General features: G+C 44.5%; 1 protein-coding gene across 9 annotated transcripts in view; it reads right to left on the bottom strand.

Annotated features, from left to right (window-relative positions):
* LOC141122014 (C4b-binding protein alpha chain-like) overlaps positions 1-22993 on the bottom strand; it is a 341346-nt gene that overhangs the window by 132909 nt on the left and 185444 nt on the right. For all 9 annotated transcript variants that reach the window (XM_073611817.1, XM_073611832.1, XM_073611852.1 and 6 more), the window contains 3 exons: positions 9185-9361; positions 4692-4874; positions 1985-2167 (listed from right to left, as the gene is read on the bottom strand). In XM_073611817.1, coding sequence (XP_073467918.1) covers positions 1985-2167; positions 4692-4874; positions 9185-9361 — 543 coding nt within the window. The remainder of the gene's footprint in view (positions 1-1984; positions 2168-4691; positions 4875-9184; positions 9362-22993) is intronic.

A 22993-nucleotide genomic window follows, 5' to 3' on the forward strand; every position in this document is an offset into this window, starting at 1 on the left:
GAGAAACAATCTAAACCTGCTGCAGCCCAACCCGAGCTGCCATCACGCTGAACAAATATCGGAAGTCCCGAAACCGGAAGTGATGACGGAGCCACCATTGCAACACGAGAGACACCGTCGACAGGCAAGGAGGAAGGAGGGACGGTTTAAATACATCCCGACTCCTCCTACAAAATCAGGCTGCCCTTCCATTTGTTATTCGGTTCGGAACTTTCGCGATGTTCGAAAGATCTGGTGCGAACTGAACAGGGGGTTGTTTGGCCCATCCCTAGTACTATATATAGCACCAATTCTGTATATAGCACAGGTCATAGTACTGTATATAGCACCCATACTGTAACACAGGATATAGCACTGTATATAGCACCAATACTGTATATAGTACTGCATATGATGCTGATACTGTATATAGCACAAGATAAAGTACTTTATACAGCACAGGATATAGTATTGAATATGGCCCCAATACTGTAAATAGCACAGGATATAACACTGACATTGTAAACACAAAGTACTAGTAGCACAGTACTCTATACAACCCTCTTCCCCTAAAGACAATGTCAGCCATCTCTCTCTCACTAAACTCCCTCACCATGGCAAAGGGCAGCTGAGAGAACACATTTTATAGTGTGTGGGTTTCAACTTAGCCCCAAACCACCACTGGCCAGAGATTAGGTTCACGACTTTGACCAATGATGACTTTTGCAATGCATTGTGTGTATGTATCACTGAACAACCTGAAAGTCTGTGATTCGTTTGAACAACCTAGCAGCAAATGTTCGGTCCAAACTTGTGGACTGTGCAATCAGCTCATTCCAATGGTGAGGTGGGCAACAAGGAACCCTCCACTGGAAAGTAATGAGAGATATTTCTTCTGCAGAGAAGGGGGATGCTGTTGAACCACTAGACATTGTATAAAGGCTCAGTGAGCAATTTCTATGGAAAGACATGGACACTGTTCAGTATGTCATTTGTGTGGTGGATTGGGGGTATTATGCAATGAGGAGTCTCTGGGGAAAGGGCTATCTTTGTGCTGGTGGTGGGATCTCACTGGAGAAAAAACAATGTGTGTGCTGGAGGTGGGATCTCACTGGGGAAAGACCTATCTGGGTGCTGGGGGTGGGATCTCACTGGGGTAAGTCCTTTATGTGTATTTTGGAGGTGGGATCTCAATAAGAAAGAGCCATCTGTATGCTTGCGGTGGGATCTCACTGGAAAAAAAGCCAATGTGTGTGCTGGAGTTGTGATCTGATTTCACTGTTGAAAGACCAATGTGTGGGCTGGAGGTGGAATCTCACTGGGGAAAAACCAATATGTGTTTGATTGAAGTGTGATTTCACTGATTCAGCATGCTCTGTTCAACTGTTATGGAGGCAGAATCCACAAAGGACAAATGGCAATGTGAAAGTAGAAACATCTTCTATAATTTAAGTAGTACTAAAGGCTAAACATGTTTATCTTAATGCATTTATAGAATAAGTGTAAAGTGCCCCAGTACTGGTGCTACTATCCATCCCCAAATACTTACCTGGTGTCTCTCTCACACTTGTTGGGCATTCCGAGAGCTGCATTGCTCCCCAAAACTCCGGGGTTGCAGAAGGAAGAGGTGAGGGTAGCCAAATGATTGGCTCTTGCAGCTGACTGTCAATACCTGAGTGGAGGGAGCAGGGGATTAGCTTGCTAGGTGCTGTGTGTGCAATGGAAACACACAGCCCCAGCCAGGAGAGCGTGTGCACAGGTGTCTCTTTAGGAGTGACTGCCTAAGGGAGACCAACAGGAGTGGGGTGCAGCGGCTGTGGAATCATCCACCCAAGGAAAAATGCAAACATTCAAGGAAGCAGACTATACACAATGAACTTTCTTGAATAAAGTAAAGTTAGGATTGAGTACGACATTAAGGAAGGATATGTACATTTGTTCTGAATAAACTGTACAGAGTTCAGTACTCATACTGTGTGTATGATGGACGTGTTCTTGTACTCACTTATACAGGTAACAGTGGAAGGAATCCACTCCAGGGAGGCTTGAGGGTTGTCACATCTCATTGAGCTGGATGTCGCATAATATCCAACGTTGCACCGTATTGTTATCGTGTCTCCCTTATTATAATACCCCTTGTTCATAAAGTGAGGGTCCACATTGTCTATAGTTGGCTGTTTACACAGAGCTGGTAAATAAGAAGATAAAAGCATGTCATTATACATTATATACAGTGTGAGGAGTAAAGTAATTGTGTGTGATGGGATGTATCAGTTGATAGGACCCTTCAGTGGTAAATGGACCATGGTCTGACCTCCTCATTATGGGAAATTCCTGGGATCTGTCCAGTATTCTATGAAGACAATTATTAGAACATTTATCAAGAAGCCATCAGTATGGAGCAGATTATGGAGGAGTTCTGATATTGCGGGAACCCATGACCTGCCCCCTCCTGTGACATGTAGGTTATTGAAGTGTACATTTTACTTATATATCCATCAGGTGCCATAGAAGATCCTAAAATATAATTTTATTTTCACTAGACTGGGTGTTTCTCCTTATTTTCCCAATTTCCTTGTCACAATTTAACTTACCCAAGCTCTGTGTATTTTCAGTGAAGTCACTCTAAGGCAGGGTTTCTCAATCAGGGGTCCTCCAGAGGTTGCTAAGGGTTCCTTGAGCAATGAGCAATCTCTGCCTCTCAGATAAGTTCCCACTGACACTATTCATCTTTTTAGCGATCTGTAAGAGGGTAATTCTTCCCAATGTCCACAAGTGTAAGGAGCATTCTTCCCACTCACAATAACAGTAATGTATCGTGAGTATCAACATTTTTAGCAGGGTTACCTGAGACCGGAAAGTTATTTCAAGGGTTCCTTTGTGTTGGAAAGGTTAAGAAAGGCCTGTCTAGGGTATGATATGAAGAGTAGTGATGATTGAAGAAACCTGAGTTTGATTCGGGAACTGTTTTGTGAGCCATGCTGAAAACCTGGTAAACCCAAAAACTGTGAACCCCTAAAAAGGCTATGGGGGCAAATTCTGCTAATAAATTCTGCCAATTTGTAGGACTAATCCATAAGCTATTGTCAAGCAACAGGCATGGAAAATAAGGCACTGCCATGGGGGTGTGTACAAAAGCCAGGTTTTATCTTTCAGTACCGTACAGTAGGTATAGGGGCCTTTTCACATGGCTTGGAGGGCAACATTAAAAATACACAATCCTTTAAAATACAGGCTTGGGGGGATGCCTTAAAGCTGTATGCAGTGTTAAAGAGAAGTACAATTTTTAAGGACATCACAGTGAATGCAGGTGAACTTACACTCTACACTCCCAAGCTCCACAAACTAGAATTCACGGTCATGTATCCATATAAAATATACAGCATAGAATATAGCACTATGTATATAGGACTGATATGGTACATACAGTAATACAAAAACTGTATATAGCACAGTATATAGTACTGTACATATCACTAATGCTGTAAATAGCACAGGCTATAGTACTGTAAATAGCACAGAATATACGGTAGTACTGCATATAGCACAGAATATAATACTGTATATAGCACAGGATATAGTACTGATATTGTAAGCAGAAAGCACTAATAGCACAGTACATTATCTAACACTACTGTCACCCTAAAAGCATGTAAGCCATCCCTCACTATCATTTAACTCCCACACCATGACCAAGGGCTGCTGAGAGAGCATCTGAGAGATCTCCAACTTAGCTTCATACCATGACTGGACAGAGGTCAGGTGTAAGGTTTTGGCCAATGACAACTTTTGCAATGCATTATGGGACATTCACCTGCAGAGTTCCCACCGAACATCCATAAAGTTCATGAATCATCTGAACAGCGAATAACCGGTCTGAACTTAGATTTGGACAGAACATGCAGCTCATCCAGAATGGTGAGGTGGGCATACAGGAACTGAAAAATCCTCCATTGGAAAGCAACGTTCCTTCTGTGGAGAAGGGGGATGCTGCTGAACCTCTAGACTTTGTGCACAGGCTCAGTGTGCAAGGTCTACAGAAAGACATGGACAATGTTTAATGTCATTTGTGCAGTGAAGTGTGAATTGTGTGTGAATTGTGTGTGAATTGTGTAACACAGTGAGTTGTTACTGAGGAAAGACCTCTCTGTGCATTGGGGAAAGACCAATGTGTACTCTGGAGGTGGGAGCTTACTGGACAAAGACTCATGTGTGTGCTGGAGGTGGGATCTCGCTGGGAAAATACCAATGTGTGTGCTGGGGGTGGGATCTCACTGGGAAAAGACCAATGTGTGTGCTGGAGGTGGGATCTCACTGGGGAAAGACCAATGTGTGTACTGGGGTGGGAACTAATGAAGTACCAATGTATGTACTGGAGTGGGATCTCACTGTAGAAGGACCAACTTGTGTGCTGGAGATAGGATCTCATCGGGGAAAGACTGATACGTGTGCTGGAGGTGGGATCTCCCTGGAGAAAGACCAATGTGTATACTGGAGATGGGATTGCCCTGGGAAAAGACGAATGTGTGTGCTGGAGATGGAATATCTCCAGGAAAAGATCTATCTGTGTGTGCTGGAGAAGGGATCTCAAAAAACAAAAAAGTTAGACTTTATATGACTTTAAGGTAGTTTATTTTCTTCTGAATATAGCATGCATAGTTCAGTTCCCATACCATATTCATGACGGAAGTGTCCTCTGTTGTTATACTCACCTATACAGGTAATAGTGGGAGGAGTCCACTCCCGAGAAGAGCCGGGGTTGTCACATCTCATTGTTTTAGATGATGGTAAATATCCAGGTAAACATTGTACTGCTATCCATTCTCCCTTATTATAATTCCTCTTGTTTACATAAAAACTGGACACATTTCCAAGGGTCGGCTTTTTACAGTAACCTATGAAACCGGAAGGTAAAAGCAGATCATTATACATTATATGCAGTGTGTGGAGTAAAGTGATTGTGTGTGATGGGATGGATCAGTTGATGGAACATTTCAGTGGTATAGCAGAGGTAAAGGAGAGGCAGCTGTGTGGTCCTACCACTGCTTTTCCCTGCAGGACCTGCTGGCCCCCTATGGTGCTTTTGGTGCACCCTAGTTACTGCAGAGCAATGTGGCGATTGTGCACACCTGACACTCACAGATGTGCTCGCACGGTGAGATTATTTTCCATCGGCATGGAAGGGGGTGATGGTGGGACCTCCCCATTCCCTCATACCTCTGCGAGTCCATTGGTGGACTACCACCATGATGGCACTGAATGGGCTGACGCTGAATGGGCGGGGCCCCCGGAGATCAGGACTATTTAGTCCAGACTCCTGTGTGGGTTGATTGCTGTGCGTTCATCTGTGCGGACCTCCGGTTGTCCGTGTTGGTCCCTCTTTCCCCTAAGGGTAGGTTACATTGGGACGTCTATCTAGGGGTTATGTTTTCATTTTATGGTCACTGGTTTGGTTTGCTATTGATTTATAGCATTCATGCCAGCTCAATATGGTTTGGTTTGTTGCGGATAATTCTTTATATTGAACACTGTTTAGCTATGTCACATTAGTTATTATATGCACTACCAACATTCATGTACATCTATAAACTTTTTTCATGAGCTTCATACATGTGTGCAGCATTTTTGTTACACTTAGACAATATTGGCATGGCAGCTCACCTATTAATGGTATATCGGCATCACATTTGCACCTCATTACACACACACACATGCACTCATCTTCACTTCACTCTTTCACTCCTTTCTATGTACTGATTGTGCACTTGAGATAAGCTAGTACCACTATCACATATTCTGTAAGAAATTGCAGACTTGTCTAATGGTCCAATTTGATTATCGCTTTTTCAACATTTCAATGTTCAGTCACTGGTTATCCAAAGACATAAGTTTCTATACTCCTATTGATCATACATACAAAGTCATCACTTTCACTTCATTTACTTTATTTTATTTTTATTTTCATGTATTGATTCTTTTTATATTATTGTATATTATTATTTTAGGTGCGTGGAGTTTTTTTTCCCTTCCTTGTTGGATTCCACACTGACCGCTAGGGAATTTAGTCTGTGAGCATATCACATTTTTACCATCCCCCCGCCCCTTCACAGCTCCCAGGGGGAAGAGTACTGGACCTATTGCCACGTTCTGCGGAGACATTCTGTATGTTACCATATATACTGTTACATTGGAGTCTACCTTTCATTTTGCAGTCTGATCACCAATTGGGTGCGAGCTGGCCAGTATTTGGAATTAATTGTAAGTTGTGGACATTCAGACATATATGTGTATATATATATATATATATATATATATATATATATATATATATATATTTTTTTTTTTTTTTTTTCCTCTTAATACAGTTGTTCATTGATGCATTTTCATCTCCAGATACTTTCCCATGCTTCTCCTGAAGAAGCGAGATCCATCTTCCGAAACGCGTTGAGACCAGTTGCACAGCTGCTTGAGATGGATGGTGGTATCTATATGGTGCCTCTAGGTCCCACATACTAATTTCTTTCTATTTGATTTCAATGTAGCACTACTCATGTTAATCCAGTTACTGTGCAATGTGTGTTTTTAAATGTATGTCAATAAATTTTTCATATTTTTTATAGATATTGTTTGAGGTGTGGCTCTTTAAAAGTCCTGTGGGCAAAATATTTTTCTCTGTGCTGTGCATACTAATTTGGGACTGAGACACTACCTCAGCCCTTTCCTGCACCAGCTCTACTTCTCTGTCTAACTAACACACACATATGTGATATCACTGCAATCTTCAGGAGCAGGAGAATTTATTTTGAGATGTTCTTTGGTGGTAGGTTATGGTAGTAGCAAGAAATATACAGTTAATTCAAAAAAAATGTTTTGTTTTACTACTTTGGGCCAGTTTTCCTTAGATAATAAAAAAAAAATCAGGAGATATCCATTACCATTTACCCCAAATGAAAGCCCAAATTGTCTGGAAAAAAACAAGGTATAATCCACCTGGATACATTAAGAAATTGTGATGATATGTACGGTTTTACTAATACATGTCAAAGATGCAAAATTGGGCTTAGGCATTAGGATCTATTTTACCCTTAGGCATGAAGGGGTTAACTATGATGTATAATCAGATTGCTCACATGGTGTCTGGATATATTGGTTCTGTTTCAGGTTCCTATGGTAGTGAGCCCTTGTGGAAGGCCAACTCAAGGTTCCCAAGGATGTAGCGTCTATGCCCCAGCCTTTTTTACCAGAACCCTTGATGATATAAAAAATGGCGTGGGGGCCCCCTCAAAATCCATATCAGGCCTTTCAGGTCTGGTATGGATTTTAAGGGGAACCCCGCGCCAAAAAAAAAAAATGGCATGGGCCCCCCCCCCAAATCCATACCAGACAATTATCCGAGCACGCAACCTGGCAGACCGCAGGAAAAGGCGGGGGGCGAGAGAGTGCCCCCCTCCTGAACCGTAACAGGCCAAATGCCCTCAACATGGAGAGAGTGCTTGGGGTCCCCCAAAACTCCTTGTCCCCATGTTGATTGTAGACAAGGGCCTCTACCCCACAACCCTTGCCCGGTGGTTATGGGGGTCTATGGGCAGGGGGCTTATCGGAATCTGAAAGCCCCCTTTAACAAGGGGGCCGCCAGATCCCACCCCCCCATGTGAATGAGTATCGGGTAAAAAAGTGTCAAAAGTAAAAATGACAGGAGACAGTTTTTGACAATTCCTTTATTAAAAAAAATAAAAATTGTCCCGCAATGTAAATCCATCTTTAATCACAGCTACTGTATATAACAGCTGTCATTGTGAAAAGGCTGCAGTCAGCGGGACGCCTCCCATGGAGGCGGAGATTTTTATTTTATTTTTCTCTTGGGTCGTCGGCGCTGTGATTGAAGATGAATTTGCATCACAGGACACTTTTTTATTTTAGTTTTTTTAGTAAAGGAATTGTCGAAAAACTGTCTCCTGTCATTTTTACTTTTTTGACACTTTTTTGGTGAATGTGAAGGGGTACAATGTACCCTATCCCCCTTCACATGGGGGGGGGCGGGATTTGGGGGCCCTCTTGTTAAAGGGGGCTTCCAGATTCTGATAAGCCCCCCGCCTGCAGACCCCCACAACTACTGGGCAAGGGTTGTGGGGAAGAGGCCCTTGTCCCCATCAACATGGGAACAAGGTGTTTTGGACCCCAAAGCACCTTCCCCATGTTGAGGGCATATGAACTGGTACGGTTCAGGATGAGGGGGGTGCTCTCTTGCCCCCCCTTTTCCTGCAACCTGCCAGGGCCTGGTAACGGACTGGGGGGGGGACTCATGTCATTTTTTTTCAATGATTTGTATGTATATTGCCAGTATTTAGATATGCCATTACACTATATATGGCTGCTATGTAAGCAGCCTTACATAGTGTGGGGCATTGACTTAGCCCCCTGAGCCATGATTGGCACCCTCACAGCAGAGCACGCTCTGATTGGTCAAGGCATGCAGGTTAGGTGCATACTTTGGCCAATCAGCCACAGTCAATGTACTGCGATCTCGATCTGTGATCATTGGCGATCTCGCAGTGCAAATTTTGGGGCGTTCCATGGGTGCTCGAATTTCCCACAAACAACCCATAATGTTCTAAATTTGGCGAACACCCGATGTTCACGTCGAGCTTACATTAGACTCGAATATCGGGCTCATCCATAAATACAAGTAATACGTGGGAAAGCAGGAACACGGAGAAACTAGGAAGTTGCTCAGAAAACACGAGCTGCACTGAGCATGTCTTATATAGGGAAGCAGACAGGGAGACGGCCAGGAAGAGACAGAAGGGAAAGCGATATAACTCCACAGTAGAGCAGGCAACACCCATAGGTGAACACTGAAGCCAACACCACATGTGAATGGAGTCACGAGTCTGGCAGAACCACTTCACCAAGGAAGAGAGAATTTCACAAAGAGAAAACTGCAGGCTAAACTGTGACATTCTGATTACCCGGAGTCATGTATTTAGATGGACAGCACACAGTATTCCCATGTTCATTATACAAAGTGTATCTAATATACAGGGTTATGTATGTAATAAGACCGTACAGACAGTAATAATGTGTAGAGTGCAATGAACCAATCAGGTTTTATCTTACAACAGTTAGAATGAGTCAGACCAAAGAGAGGTGACTGCTGATTGGTTGCTCTGGGTTCCTGCAGTCTATATTGAGGATTACTACTCACGTTTACATTCTGGAGGATTATTCCACTCAGTGGAGTACAGCCCATTCACACATTGTACAGAGGGATAAGAATTCCGGGATTCAACCGGACATTTTACTGTCACTGTATCTCCAATTTCATAAAATGTCTTCTCTGGATCCATCTTCATCATTGTGTCTTCCGGCTTCCTACACAGAGCTGTAAAGTGATTAGAAGAATGAATTACATCTGAGAGATTTGGGTGCCAATGTGAAAATTCAAGTTAGACTTACCGGTAACTTGTTTTCCTTGAGTCTTTCAGGACAGCACTTGAGAGAGTGACTCCTCCCCTTGCCAACAGGAAACACCTCTTCCACCAAACTTTAAAAGGAGGCTCCTTTCCACACATTGTCGGTAGTAGTAGAGAACCTCCGGCCCCAAACTGGAACACATAATCGAGATATGATTAGTCACAGTATATATATGTAAAAACAATAGGGCGGGATGCTGCTGTCCTGAAAGACTCAAGGAAAACAAGTTACCGGTAAGTCTAACTTGAATTTTCCCTTATCGTCTTTCAGGACAGCACTTGAGAGGATAATAGAGACTTACCCCCCTAGGGAGGGACCACAGCCTGCAGAACCTTTCTGCCAAAAGCCTGATCACCTGCTGATAGGAGATCCAGTCTGTAATGACGGACAAACGTTAAGTAGCTTGACCACGTAGCCGCCTTACAAATCTGATCTGGGGTGGCACCAGCTCTTTCTGCCCATGTAGTGGCCTGCGCTCTTGTTGAATGAGCCCTAATTCCCAGCGGGGAAGATAAACCCATTTGAGAATAGGCTACAGAAATAGCTGTCTTAAGCAATCTAGCCAATGATGCTTTTGATGCTTGTTGGCCTTTCTTGTTTCCAGAAAAAAGAACAAATAATGAATCTGAAACTCTAAACCCTCCTGTTACTTCCAAATACTGTAATAGGATACGTCTTACGTCTAAATTGTGAAACTGCTCTTCCTTTGCACCCGAAGGGTTAGCAGAAAAGGTTGGTAGAGTAATCTCTTGAGACCTGTTACTAAAGCTTGCCACTTTTGGCAAAAACCCCGGATCTACTTTAAGGACAACTCTATCAGGAAAAACTGACAAAAAAGGCTCTTTTACTGATAGGGCGTGCAGTTCACTAATCCTTCTTGCTGAAGTAATTGCGACCAGAAAAATAGTCTTCAAAGTTAAATTCTTTAGGGATATGGCCTGTAAAGGCTCAAATGGTTCTTTTGCCAGAGCCTGCAGAACCACCGAGAGATCCCAATTTGGGAAATGCTTCACCGGTACCGGTCTCGACCTGGAAAGTGCTTTGAAAAATCTCATGATCAGAGTTTCTGAAGATAAGGATCTCTCCAGATAAACTCCCAAGGCAGCCACCTGCACCTTAAGAGTGCTGACCGCCAGATTCTTGTCTGCACCTTTTTGCAAAAATTCCAGCACTGAAACTAGGTCTTTAACCCCCCTATGTTCTGAATGACAGAAAGAAACATAGACTTTCCATACTTTGGCATAAATATCCCTGGTTACCTTTTTCCTACTGGAAAGCAACGTAGCAGTTAAACGTTCTCAAAAGCCTTTGCTTCTCATTAATTGCTCCTCAGATACCAGGCAGTGAGCTATAACCTGCCTACCTCTGGATGAAGCGCTGGCCCGTGAATCACAGATCCTGACTGAGCGGGAGATGCCAACATGGTTTGATTGCCAACTGCAGAATCGTGGAAAACCAAGCTCTCTTTGGCCAATATGGAGTAATCAAAATGATTGATACTCTCTCTTTCAGTATTTTCCTCAACACTAGAGGGATTAATCGGAATGGAGGAAAAGCATATCCTAGGTGAAAATCCCACGGATGTGCCAGAGCATCTATCCCCTGAGAGCAAATGTCTCTCTGAAGGGAGAAAAAATTCGGGAGCTGTGTGTTTTGTTTTGAAGCAAACAGATCTACCTGCGGAAGGCCCCAAACACTGGTGATTAATGCAAACACCTTCCTGTTCAGACTCCACTCTGATTCCTGAACTTTTTGTCGGCTCAGATAATCCGCTACTTCGTTCAATGTGCCTTTTAGATGGACTGCGGATAGAGATAGTAAGTGGTTCTCCGCCCACTCCAGAATCTCTACTGACAGTAAGTGAAGGGCCCTGCTTCTTGTGCCTCCCTGTTTGTTCAGGTAGGCTATGGCCGTGCCATTGTCCGACAAAATCTGGACATGGCAACCTATGAGGTTTTGAGAGAAGAAAGCTAATGCTAGGGCAACTGCCTTCAGCTCTCTCCAATTTGAGGATCTTTGGGCCTCGAACTGGGACCATGTTCCCTGCGCTAAGGCTTGACCCATGTGGGCCCCCCATCCCTGCAAACTGGCGTCTGTTGTGACCACTTTCCCGGTCGGAAAAGACCAAAGAAGACCTCTTTGCAGTACCACCTGACTTTTCCACCACCAAAGTGAACGTTTGACTCTGGTGGGAATCTTTACTTTTGTATCCAAACTCTCCGTCCTGTGGTTCCATGTCCTTAGAAGGAACCTCTGGAGAGTCCTGAAATGCAGCCTTGCCCATTGGATGGCTGGCATTGAAGAGGTTAATGTCCCCAGAGCCGACATAACCTTTCGGACTGAAATCAGTTGATTTGTTTGTAGTGCCGTTATTACCCTTTGGACCTTGATCTTTTTCTCTTCTGGGAGAAAAATCTTTTGCTCCACTGAATCTATCAAATAACCCAGAAACAGTACTTGCTGAGCTGGGATGAAATTTGATTTTTGAACATTCACTATTCACCCTAGTGACTCCAAATGACTGCGGGATTTGTTCAAATCCTCCTGCAACTTTTCCCTGGATGGGGCAAAAAAGAGGAGGTCGTCCAGATATGGAATTACCGCAATTCCCTGGAGTCGAAGAGGGGCGAGAGCTTCCGCCATTATCTTCATAAAAATACGAGGAGCTGACGACAGGCCGAAGGGAAGGGCCCTGAACCGAAGATGAATAATCTCCTTGACCATATTCACCACAAACCTCAGGAACTTCTGGGACTGAGGTGCTACAGGAATATGAAGATAAGCATCCCTCAGATCGATTGATGCCATAAAACAATCTTTTGTCAGAATGTTTCTGACCGTGAAAATTGAGTCCATACAAAACTTTTTGTATAGGACTGACTTGTCCAGGGGTTTTAGGTTGAGGATAAGACGGAAGTTTCCTGGATGGTTTTCTTATCAGATAGATGTGTAAATAGAAACCCTGACCCTGTTCTTCTGGGGATACTGGTATCACTACCCTCTGGTGCCTCAGATCCTTTAAAAGGTTCTTCATGGCCAGAGCCTTTGTTAGATCCCTTGGTAGGTTTGTTACAAAGAATCTTTCTGGTGGGCGATCCGAAAACTCTATCCTGTAACCTTGGGACAGCATGTCCAAAATATATAGACTTTCTGTCATGCTGGCCCAAAGGGGAACAAAAACTTTGAAGCCTTCCCCCCAATGGTACGCACAAGTCATTGTGCTTTACCGGAGGCTGCAGGAGGATGGAAAAGGACATTTCCTTTGCCTTTACCCTTCTGCGATGCCCAATTTTTTCTTTTCTCCTGGGGTTTGGTTTGTTCTTGAGCCCTTTGGGAACGAAAAAACCGTTTAACTGGCTGCTTTTTCTTTTTGATGGGAAAAGACTTCCTTTTATCAGCAGTTCTATCTAGAACCGCATCTAAATCAGGTCCAAAAAGCAAGTCACCCAGGAACGGTACCCCACACAGCTTGTTTTTGGATGCCGCATCCCCCGGCCAAGTTTTCAACCACAGAGCCCTTCTGGCTGAGTTGGCTAGGGCAGCAGATCTAGCTGTCATTTTAATTGATTCCGCTGAAGCATCAGATATAAATGCGACAGCGGCAGACAGAGTTGAAAATGAATCCAAAATTTCTTGTTTTGGTGAGTCTGCTGAGATATGGGCCTTAAGTTGCTCTAACCAGAACTCCATATTTCTGAATACCACTGTAGTTGCCATAGTAGGTTTAAGATTTCCCATGATGGATTGCCAAGCCCTCTTTAGTAGCTGGTCCATCCTTTTATCCATGGGATCTCTCAACACCCCCATGTCCTCGAATGCCAAATCTGTAGACCTCGAGACCTGGGAAAACGCGGCATCTAGTTTGGGGTTTTTGTTCCAAACCGCCGCTGGATTTTCATCAAAAGGGAAACGCCTTTTTAAGGCTTTGGGAAAGAAAGGCTTTCTCTCTGGCTCTGCCCACTCTTTCTTAATAGCTTCAGAAATAACAGAGTGTACTGGGAAATTGCGATTTTTGTGCTCGCTAAGCCCTGCATACATTTTATCATGCAGAGATAACTCCTTTCTTTCCTCCTCCAGACCCAGTGTGGTATAGATTGCTTTTAACAGGCCATCTACCTGTTCTAAAGACAATTTAAATCTTGAAGGTAAATTTTCTCCTTCCTCACCCTCATCAGAATCCTCAGATTGAGAGGGGGAATGTCCCTCTGGAGTAGGAGATGCCTCAGTCTCCATCGCCGGGACTATAAGTGAGCCTTGGGAGGACTGTGAGGTAGTAGGCTGACTCAGGGATGGGTTTGCTAGGGAAGAGCGAAATGATTGGATAGTCGCATCAAGTTCCTTTTTAACCGATGCAATCAAGTCGCTGCAAGCGGAAGAAGCTTCTTCTTTAACCAGCAAATCAATACAAGCTTGACATAACGTCTTCTTCCATCCTTCAGGTAGCTTGGATTTACATGAAGGACATTTTCTTTTTGCCACTGGATCAGAGCTCTTGGCCTGCCATGAGACAAAAGAAGAAACCATCCCAGTGAGACAACCTGTCCTATACCCAAGGATGCTCACCACAGGTGCACAGTAAGAGCTAACTGCTTTATGTGCCCAGAAGGCCCCTGCCACCGGGGGGGGAGATAGAGAGAGACACCCCGCAGTACAAGGACAGTATACAACTGCCCCTTACCTGGGCCTTGCTGGTGCCTGTGCCTGTCCCACTCGCTGCCGCCATCAATTCCATCGAGGAGCGCTTGCTGTGTTTGTGTGGCTAAACGCCGGTTCCGGACTCCAATAGCGCCAGTGCTCTGGACCAGAACCGCTAAATAAGCACCAGCCCAGTTCCTCCCCTTTCCCTCTGCGATTTCCGGCGGAAATGACGCCGCACGCCTGTTCCGTGGGCGCCGCCCCCTCCGGATGCCTCACTTCCGGCGGATGGAGCCCCGCTGCCATCCCCAAGATGGCGGCGGTGCAATAAGCAACAGGCGGTGGACCTGAGAAAAAAATATAGTAAACGGCCACCGCCTGTCTTGCCGCCGCCTAGGAGCGATGCCCACGACAGTCGGACTCACCCTGAGCCCATATGAAGAGGGAGAGGGAGCCCAGCCAGCAGCACTTCACCTCAGCTGTGGAATGGGAGGAACAGCTCTCATGAGGTAAAAAAGTGTTTGATGGAAATCCAGGAAACCTGAGCTCCCAGGACAGCACCTGAGAGCCCTGACTTCCCACGAAGTGTTCCCTCCGGAGGAAACACAAAAACTGACAATGTGTGGAAAGGAGCCTCCTTTTAAAGTTTGGTGGAAGAAGTGTTTCCTGTTGGCAAGGGGAGGAGTCACTCTCTCAAGTGCTGTCCTGAAAGACGATAAGGGAAAAATACAATTTATTTTGTTCTTTAGCACATAACATATGTATCTGTAGGGTGATCAGTAGGGATGAATGATCTGACAATGTATGTATCTGTAGGAGGAACAGTAGGGATGAATGACCTGACAATGTATATATCTGTAGGAAGAACAGTAGGGATGAATGACCTGACAATGTATGTATCTGTAGGAGGATCAGTAGGGATGAATGACTTAACAATGTATGTATCTGTAGGATGATCAGTAGGGATGAATGACCTGACAATGTATGTATCTGTAGGAGGATCAGTAGGGATGAATGACCTGACAATGTATGTATCTGTAGGATGATCAGTAGGGATGAATGACCTGACAATGTATGTTTCTGCAGGAGGATCAGTAGGGATGAATGACCTGACAATGTATGTATCTGTAGGGTGATCAGTAGGGATGAATGACCTGACAATGTATGTATCTGTAGGGTGATCAGTAGGGATGAATGACCTGACAATGTATGTATCTGTAGGAGGATCAGTAGGGATGAATGACCTGACAATGTATGTATCTGTAGGAGGATCAGTAGGGATGAATGACCTGACAATGTATGTATCTTCACCCAAGTTGGGCGAAGTTGTGAGGGTATGAAGCTCAGAGGTGGCAGCCCTAGATGTCACTGCTTGTCCTAACAGCTGGGAGAGCAACCCATCTAGTAGGGGTGGTGAGGGGAGTGCAGGTAGGCCTAGACAGTTGGTGGGATTCTATAATCAGAAGAACTGTTAGAATAATTTGTCACCAGGATCACCTCAATCAAATGGTTTCCTGTCTCCCTGGTGCCAGGGTTCGGCATGTGGTGGACCGGGTTGATAAATTGCTGGGAGGGGCTGGGCATAACCCAGCTTTCTTGGTCCACATTGGAATAAATGACAGAATATATGGAAGGTGGAGGCTCCTTAGGAACCATTTTAAAGAACTAGGCTGCAAGTTGAAGGGCAGGACCTCCAAGGTGATATTCTCAGAAATATTGCCTGTGCCATGCACAACACAGGAAGGTCAGGGGGTGATTAAAGAGCTGAATGCATGGCTAAAGACCTGGTGTAAGGAGGAGGGATTTGGGTTTTTAGAGCACTAGGCTGACTTTTCATTGGGGTGCAACCTTAATGCTAAAGATGGTTTGCACCTAAATGGAAGGGGGTCTACTGTGCTACATAGTTACATAGTTACATAGTAGGCGAGGTTGAAAAAAGACATAAGTCCATCAAGTCCAACCTACTGTATGTGTGTGATTTTATGTCAGTATTACATTGTATATCCCTGTATGTTGTGGTCGTTCAGTTGCTAATCTAATAGTTTTTTGAAATTATCGATGCTCCCCGCTGAGACCACCACCTGTAGAAGTGAATTCCACCTCCTTACCGCTCTTACAGTAAAGAACCCTCTACGAAGTTTAAGATTAAACCACTTTTCTTGTAATTTTAGTGAATGGCCGCGTGTCTTATTAAATTCCCTTTCGCAGAAAAGTTTTATCCATAATGTGGGGTCACCAGTACGGTATTTGTACATTTAAATCATATCCCCTCGCAAGTGTCTCTTCTCCAAAGAGAATAAGTACAGTGCTCGCAACCTTTCCTCATAACTAAGATCCTCCAGACCCTTTATTAGCTTTGTTGCCCTTCTCTGGACTCTCTCCATTTCCAGTACATCCTTCCTGAGGACTGGTGCCCAGAACTGGACGGGATACTCCAGGTGCGGCCGGACCAGAGTCTTGTAGAGCGGGAGAATTATCGTTTTATCTCTGGAGTTGATCCCCTTTTTAATGCCAATATTCTGTTTGCTTTGCTTGCAGCAGCTTGGCATTGCCTGCCATTGCTGAGCCTATCATCTACTAGGACCCCCAGGTCCTTTTCCATCCTAGATTCCCCCAGAGGTTCTCCCCCCAGTGTATAGATTGCATTCATATTTTTGACACCCAAATGCATTATTTTACATTTTTCTACATTAAACCTCATTTGCCATGTAGTCGCCCACCATATTAATTTGTTCAGATCTTCATGCAAGGTTTCCTCATCCTGCAGAGAAGTTATTGCCCTGCTTAGCTTATTATCGTCCACATATACAGAGATTGAACTGTTTATCTCATCCTTCAGGTCGTTTATGAATAAATTAAATAGGATTGGTCCCATCACAGAACCCTGGGGGACCCCACTTTGCACCCCGGACCATTCCGAGTACTCCCCATTTATCACTACCCACTGAACTCACCCCTGTAGCCCCTGTATGTACTCACCCTATGGTCCATGCCAACGGACCTTATTTTGTACAATAAACATTTATGGGGAACTGTATCAAATGCTTTTGCAAAATCCAATTACATCACGTTTACGGGCCTTCCTTTATCTAGATGGCAACTCACCTCCTTATAGAAGGTTAATAGATTGGTTTGTCAAGAAGGATTCTTCATGAATCTATGCTGATTACTGCTAATGATACCGTTCTCATTACTAAAATCTTGTATATCCGGTTCCTGACCGGCGAACGCCGATGTACCTTGGCAGAATGGTACGGCTTGGCAAATGGGCGTACCCGTACGTCCCTTTAAACTTGCCGCCGTGCCATTGCGTGCATGCCAGCCAGGAGCTCTGTGAGTCAGGTCGCGGGTCCCGTGGACTCGATCGCTTCGGGGATACCCGCGATCGCCTCACGGAGAGGACGAACGTCCCCGTTCTGCCTAGTGACAGTATCACTGATCTTTGCTCCCTGTAATTTTTTTTTCTTTTTACCAAAAATATGTAGAAGAATACGTATCGGCCTAAACTGAGGAAAAAAAATGTTTTTTTAAATATTTTTTGGGGATATTTATTATATCAAAATGTAAAAAATAATGCATTTTTTTCAAAATTGTCGCTATTTATTTGTTTATAGCGCAAAAAATAAAAACCACAGAGGTGATCAAATACCACCAAAAGAAAGCTCTATTTGTGGGAAAAAAAGGACGTCAATTTTGTTTTGGAGCCACGTTGCACGACCGTGCAATTGTCAGTTAAAGCGATGCAGTGCCGAATCACAAAAAACGCACTGGTCAGGAAGGGGGTAAATTCTTCCGGGGCTGAAGTGGTTAAAGTTCCTTATAATCCCCTCAAAGAGCTTGCATACATTTGATGTTAGGCTAACTGGTCTGTAATTCCCAGGGATGTATCTTGGCCCTTTTTTAAATATTGGTGGTACATTGGCTTTTCACCAATCAGCTGGTACCATTGCAGTCAGTAGGGATGAACTTCGAGTTCGTGTCGAACTCATGTTTGACTCAAACACTGGCTGTTCGCCAGTTCGCAGAACAGCAAACAATTTGGGGTGTTCGCGGCAAATTTGAAAGCCGCAGAACACCCTTTAAAAGTCTATGGGAGAAATCAAAAGTGCTAATTTTAAAGGCTTATATGCATGGTATTGTCATAAAAAGTGTTTGGGGACCCAGGTCCTGCCCCAGGGGACATGGATCAATGCAAAAAAAGTTTTAAAAACTGCCTTTTTTCGGTAGCAGTGATTTTATTAATGCTTAAAGTGAACCAATAAAAGTGTAATATTCCTTTAAATTTCATACCTGGGGGTGTCTATAGTATGCCTGTAAAGGGGCGCATGTTTCCCGTGTTTAGAACAGTCTGACAGCAAAATGACATTTCAAAGGAAAAAAAGTCATTTAAAACTACTCGCGGCTATTAATGAATTGCCGGTCCGACAATACACATAAAAGTTCATTGATAAAAACGGCATGGGATTTCCCCACAGGGGAACCCCGAACCGAAATTTAAAAAATAATGGCGTGGGGGTCCCCCTAAATTCCATACCAGGCCCTTCAGGACTACTTTACTGTCAGTGTAGAACTCAGTGTCTTTGATTTCTAGGTTCATCTCTCTAGTGATCGTGTCAGCTAACCCCACAGCTAACACTGCGGCACAAAGTTCTAGCCTAGGCATTGTGTGTTCTGGGAGAGGGGCAAGTTTTGCTTTTCCCATGACAAAACCTATATGGCACTGTCCTTTCATGTCCTTGATCTTGAGGTAAGCTAAAGCAACGATTGCTTTGAAGGAAGCATCGCAGAAAACACAAAGTCTTTGGTCTTGGACTTCTGTAGACGGCACAGGAGCATATGGGTAAGGGACATCTAAGTTAAACAAGGCTATCAAGGAATTTTTCCACTCTGTCCACTGATCTCTTTTCTTGGGGGGAAGTGGATCATCCTAGTTCACTATCTCTTGAGTCAGGTCTGAGAAGTGCTTTACCCTCAATGGTGACTGGAGCTGTAAACCCTAGAGGGTTGTACAGACAGTTTATAGTTGACAGAACGCCTCTGCGTGTTAAGGGTTTTTCTTCCCGACTAACCAGGAAGGCGAAGGTGTCTGACCTTAAGTCCCAGAGTAGTCCAAGGCTACGTTGCTTTGGCATAGAGTCAAAACCTAACTGTCACGTACCTGGTTGAAGGCCGAAATGCCGAGAGGGCTCCCCTTGCGGCTGAGTGCAGTACACCCCTGAAGTTGGGTACAGAGGGTGTAGTGCCCAGAGAAGCACAGATTGCCAGATGGATTCCAGAGAGAAGAGCTGATGGGCACCTGAAGGACACCGGGTAATACAGGAAACACAGCTGGGCTAAAGTCTATAAGAATCCTCGGTAATACTTGGCAAGGTGTGCACAGGGAACAGTAGTGAAAGCCAGGCCAGGTGTCAAACACAGTAGATCCTGCAAGAGGAGGAGGCAGGTTGCAGAAACAGGGACAAGCCAAAGGTCTTGTATCAGGAAGCAGGCAGGAACAGGTAACTGTAGCAAAGTCTGTGATACAAGTCGGGATCAGGTACAGGAGAAGTCGGTAAAGCAAGCCAGGGGGTCAAACCAGGAGAGCAGATCAGACAGGTCAGGAACAAGCCGGGTCACAACAGGAATCCAAACAGTAATTTGCACAGAGGCTCAGAAACACAGGAAGACTGACAAACCAGCAACTGCAGACACTAGCAGACTTCCTCATATAGGCCCATGTGACCTGCTGGTAGAGATACTGGGTCCTCGAGCCCTTCTCCTGCCAGAGATGCTGGGTCCTAAAGTCCTTCTCCTGCCATAAGTGCTGGTAGAGATGCTGGGTCCTAGAGCCCTTCTCCTGCTGTTGGTGCCAGTTCTCCTACGGCCATTTCCCTGACACTAAGTCTAAGTTTTTGAACTCAGCAGAGTGGTCTTCAGAGGGGAAGGCCTTCATTAGTCCTACGCTGTTAGAGGCGATCTTGTGGAGCTTCAAATTAGAACAGGCTAGCATCTCATGCATTCTCTTGAGGAGACTGATAGCTGTTTTGGGGGTGGGTAGAGATTTCAAGCAATCATCTACATAAAAGTCTTTTTCTACTAAGTGGCATAACTGGCAACTGCGGAGGAAGGGCTGTTCCCAAATATGTGGACCTTCATGCAGTACTCTATGATTTCTTTGGAAGGGTTGTTATCTTTAAACCAGAAAAATCTCAAAGTTCCTGTGTTCCTTTTTAACGAGAAAACAGTGGAACATCTGCTGAATGTCCGCCATGAATGCCTCTGAGTCTTCGCGGAAACGGAGGAGTACCCCAAGGAGTCTGTTGTTCAGGGCAGCACAGTGGTGTAGTGGATAGCACTTTCACCCTAGCAGCAATAGGGTCACTGGTTCAAATCCCGACCATGACACCATCTGCCTGGAGTTTGCATGTTCTCCCTGTGCCTGCATGCGTGTACTCCGGTTTCCTCCCACGCTCTAAAGACATGCTGGTAGGTTAACAAAGGCTACCATCAGTAACACACTATGCCGCCAAGGACTCAGATCCTGCAGTGCCAGACGTGTCCCCCTGCTTAAGCCAGTACATGTCCGGGCCTGTCTGAGGTTTGCTAGAGAGCATTTGGATGATCCAGAAGAGGATTGGGAGAATGTCATATGGTCAAATGAAACCAAAGTAGAACTGTTTGGTAGAAACACAACTCGTCGTGTTTGGAGGAGAGAGAATGCTGAGTTGCAACCAAAGAACACCATACCTACTGTGAAGCATGGGAGTGGCAACATCATGCTTTGGGGCTGTTTTTCTGCAAAGGGAACAGGACGACTGATTCGTGTACATGAAAGAATGAATAGGGCCATGTATCGTGAGATTTTGAGTGCAAACCTCCTCCCATCAGCAAGGGCATTGAAGATGAAACGTGGCTGGGTCTTTCAGCATGACAATGATCCCAAACACACCGCCCGGGCAATGAAGGAGTGGCTTCATAAGAAGCATTTCAAGGTCCTGGAGTGGCCTAGCCAGTCTCCAGATCTCAACCCCATAGAAAACCTTTGGAGGGAGTTGAAAGTCCGTGTTGCCCAGTGACAGCCCCAAAACTTTACTGCTCTAGAGGAGATCTGCATGGAGGAATGGGCCAACATACCACCAACAGCGTGTGACAACCTTGTGAAGACTTACAGAAAACGTTTGACCTCTGTCATTGCCAACAAAGGATATATAACAAAGTATTGAGATTAACTTTTGATATTGACAAAATACTTATTTTCCACCATAATTTGCAAATAAATTCTTTCCAAATCAGACAATGTGATTGTCTGGATTTGTTTCCACATTTTGTCTTTCATAGTTGAGGTATACCTATGATGACAAGTACAGGCTTCTCTCATCTTTTTAAGTGGGAAAACTTGCACAATTGGTGGCTGACTAAATACTTTTTTGCCCCACTGTATATATACAGTCAGTCTAGTGTATGTGTGTATGTGTGTGTGTATGCGACAATGGCACCAACCTTCTCTCTGCCCTCCGACAGGGACACTTAACCCATGTTCCATGTTTGGCACATATCCTGAATTTAGTGGTGCAGCAGTTCTTGAGCAAGTACCCAGGCTTACAGGATCTGCTGAGACAGGCCAGAAAAGTCTGGTCATTTCTGCCGGTCATACAATGCCAGTGCTCGGCTGGCTGACATTCAAAGGGAATGCAACCTGCCCACCAACCGCCTCATTTGTGACATGCCCACCAGGTGGAATTCTATGTTGGCAATGCTGCAGTGGCTGCACACGCAGCAGAGGGCCATTAATGAGTAACTGTGCGAGTATGGCACCAGGACAGGGTCAGGGGTGCTTGGCTTCTTTTTGCCATCCCAGTGGCTACTGATCAAGGATGCATGCACTGTCCTGTCACCATTTGAGGAGGCCACAAAGATGGTGAGCAGTGACAATGCATGCATCAGTGACACTGTCCCTCTTGTCCTCCTGTTGGAGCACACACTTCGTGGAATAATGGACAGGGCACTTGAGGCAGAACAGCAGGTGGAAGAGGAGGACTTCCTGACCTCTCAAGGCCCCCTTTATCCAGATAGTATTCCTGCGGGCCCGCTCCTGTAGAAGTCCGTGTGACGAAACGTACGTAGGGTGTGGCCTTTGACTGAACGCCTTGCTGACATCTCCCTGCAAAGCTGACGCTTAGAAACATCTTTGTAAGCATTGTACACCGCTCATTTTTTCCATTACAATGTGAGTACCCTTTTTATCTGACCTAATAAATAGTGGTTTTAACCACTTTAAGACCAGCCTCGTTTTGGATTTTAGGTGTTTACATGTTTAAAACAGGTTTTTCTGCTAGAAAATTACTTAGAACCCCCAAACATTATATATGGTTTTTCTTCTAACACCCTAGCGAATACAATGGCGGTCATTGCAATACTTTTTTTTGCACCGTATTTGCGCAGCAGTCTTATAAGCGCACTTTTTTGGGAAAAAAATCACTTTTTTGAATAAAAAAATAAAACAACAGTAAAGTTATCCCAATTTTTTTTTATATTGTGAAATATAATGTTACGCCGAGTAAATTGATACCCAACATGTCATGCTTGAAAATTGTGCCCGCTCGTGGAATGGCGTCAAACTTTTACCCTCAAAAATCTCCATAGGCGACGTTTAAAAAATTCTACAGGTTGCATATTTTGCGCTACAGAGGAGGTCTAGGGCTAGAATTATTGCTCTTGCTCTACCGGTTGCGGCGATACCTCACATGTGTGGTTTGACCACCGTTTTCATATGCGGGCGCTACTCGCGTATGCGTTGGCTTCTTCGCGTGAGCTCGTCGGGACAGGGGGGTTTTAAAAATTTTTTTTTTTATTTTTATTATTTATTTTACAATATTTTATTTATTTTTACACTTTAAAAAAAAAAAAAAAAAAATTGTGTCACTTT

This window comes from Aquarana catesbeiana, linkage group LG01 (genome assembly GCF_042186555.1).
Source record: "Aquarana catesbeiana isolate 2022-GZ linkage group LG01, ASM4218655v1, whole genome shotgun sequence".
Lineage (NCBI taxonomy): Eukaryota > Metazoa > Chordata > Amphibia > Anura > Ranidae > Aquarana > Aquarana catesbeiana.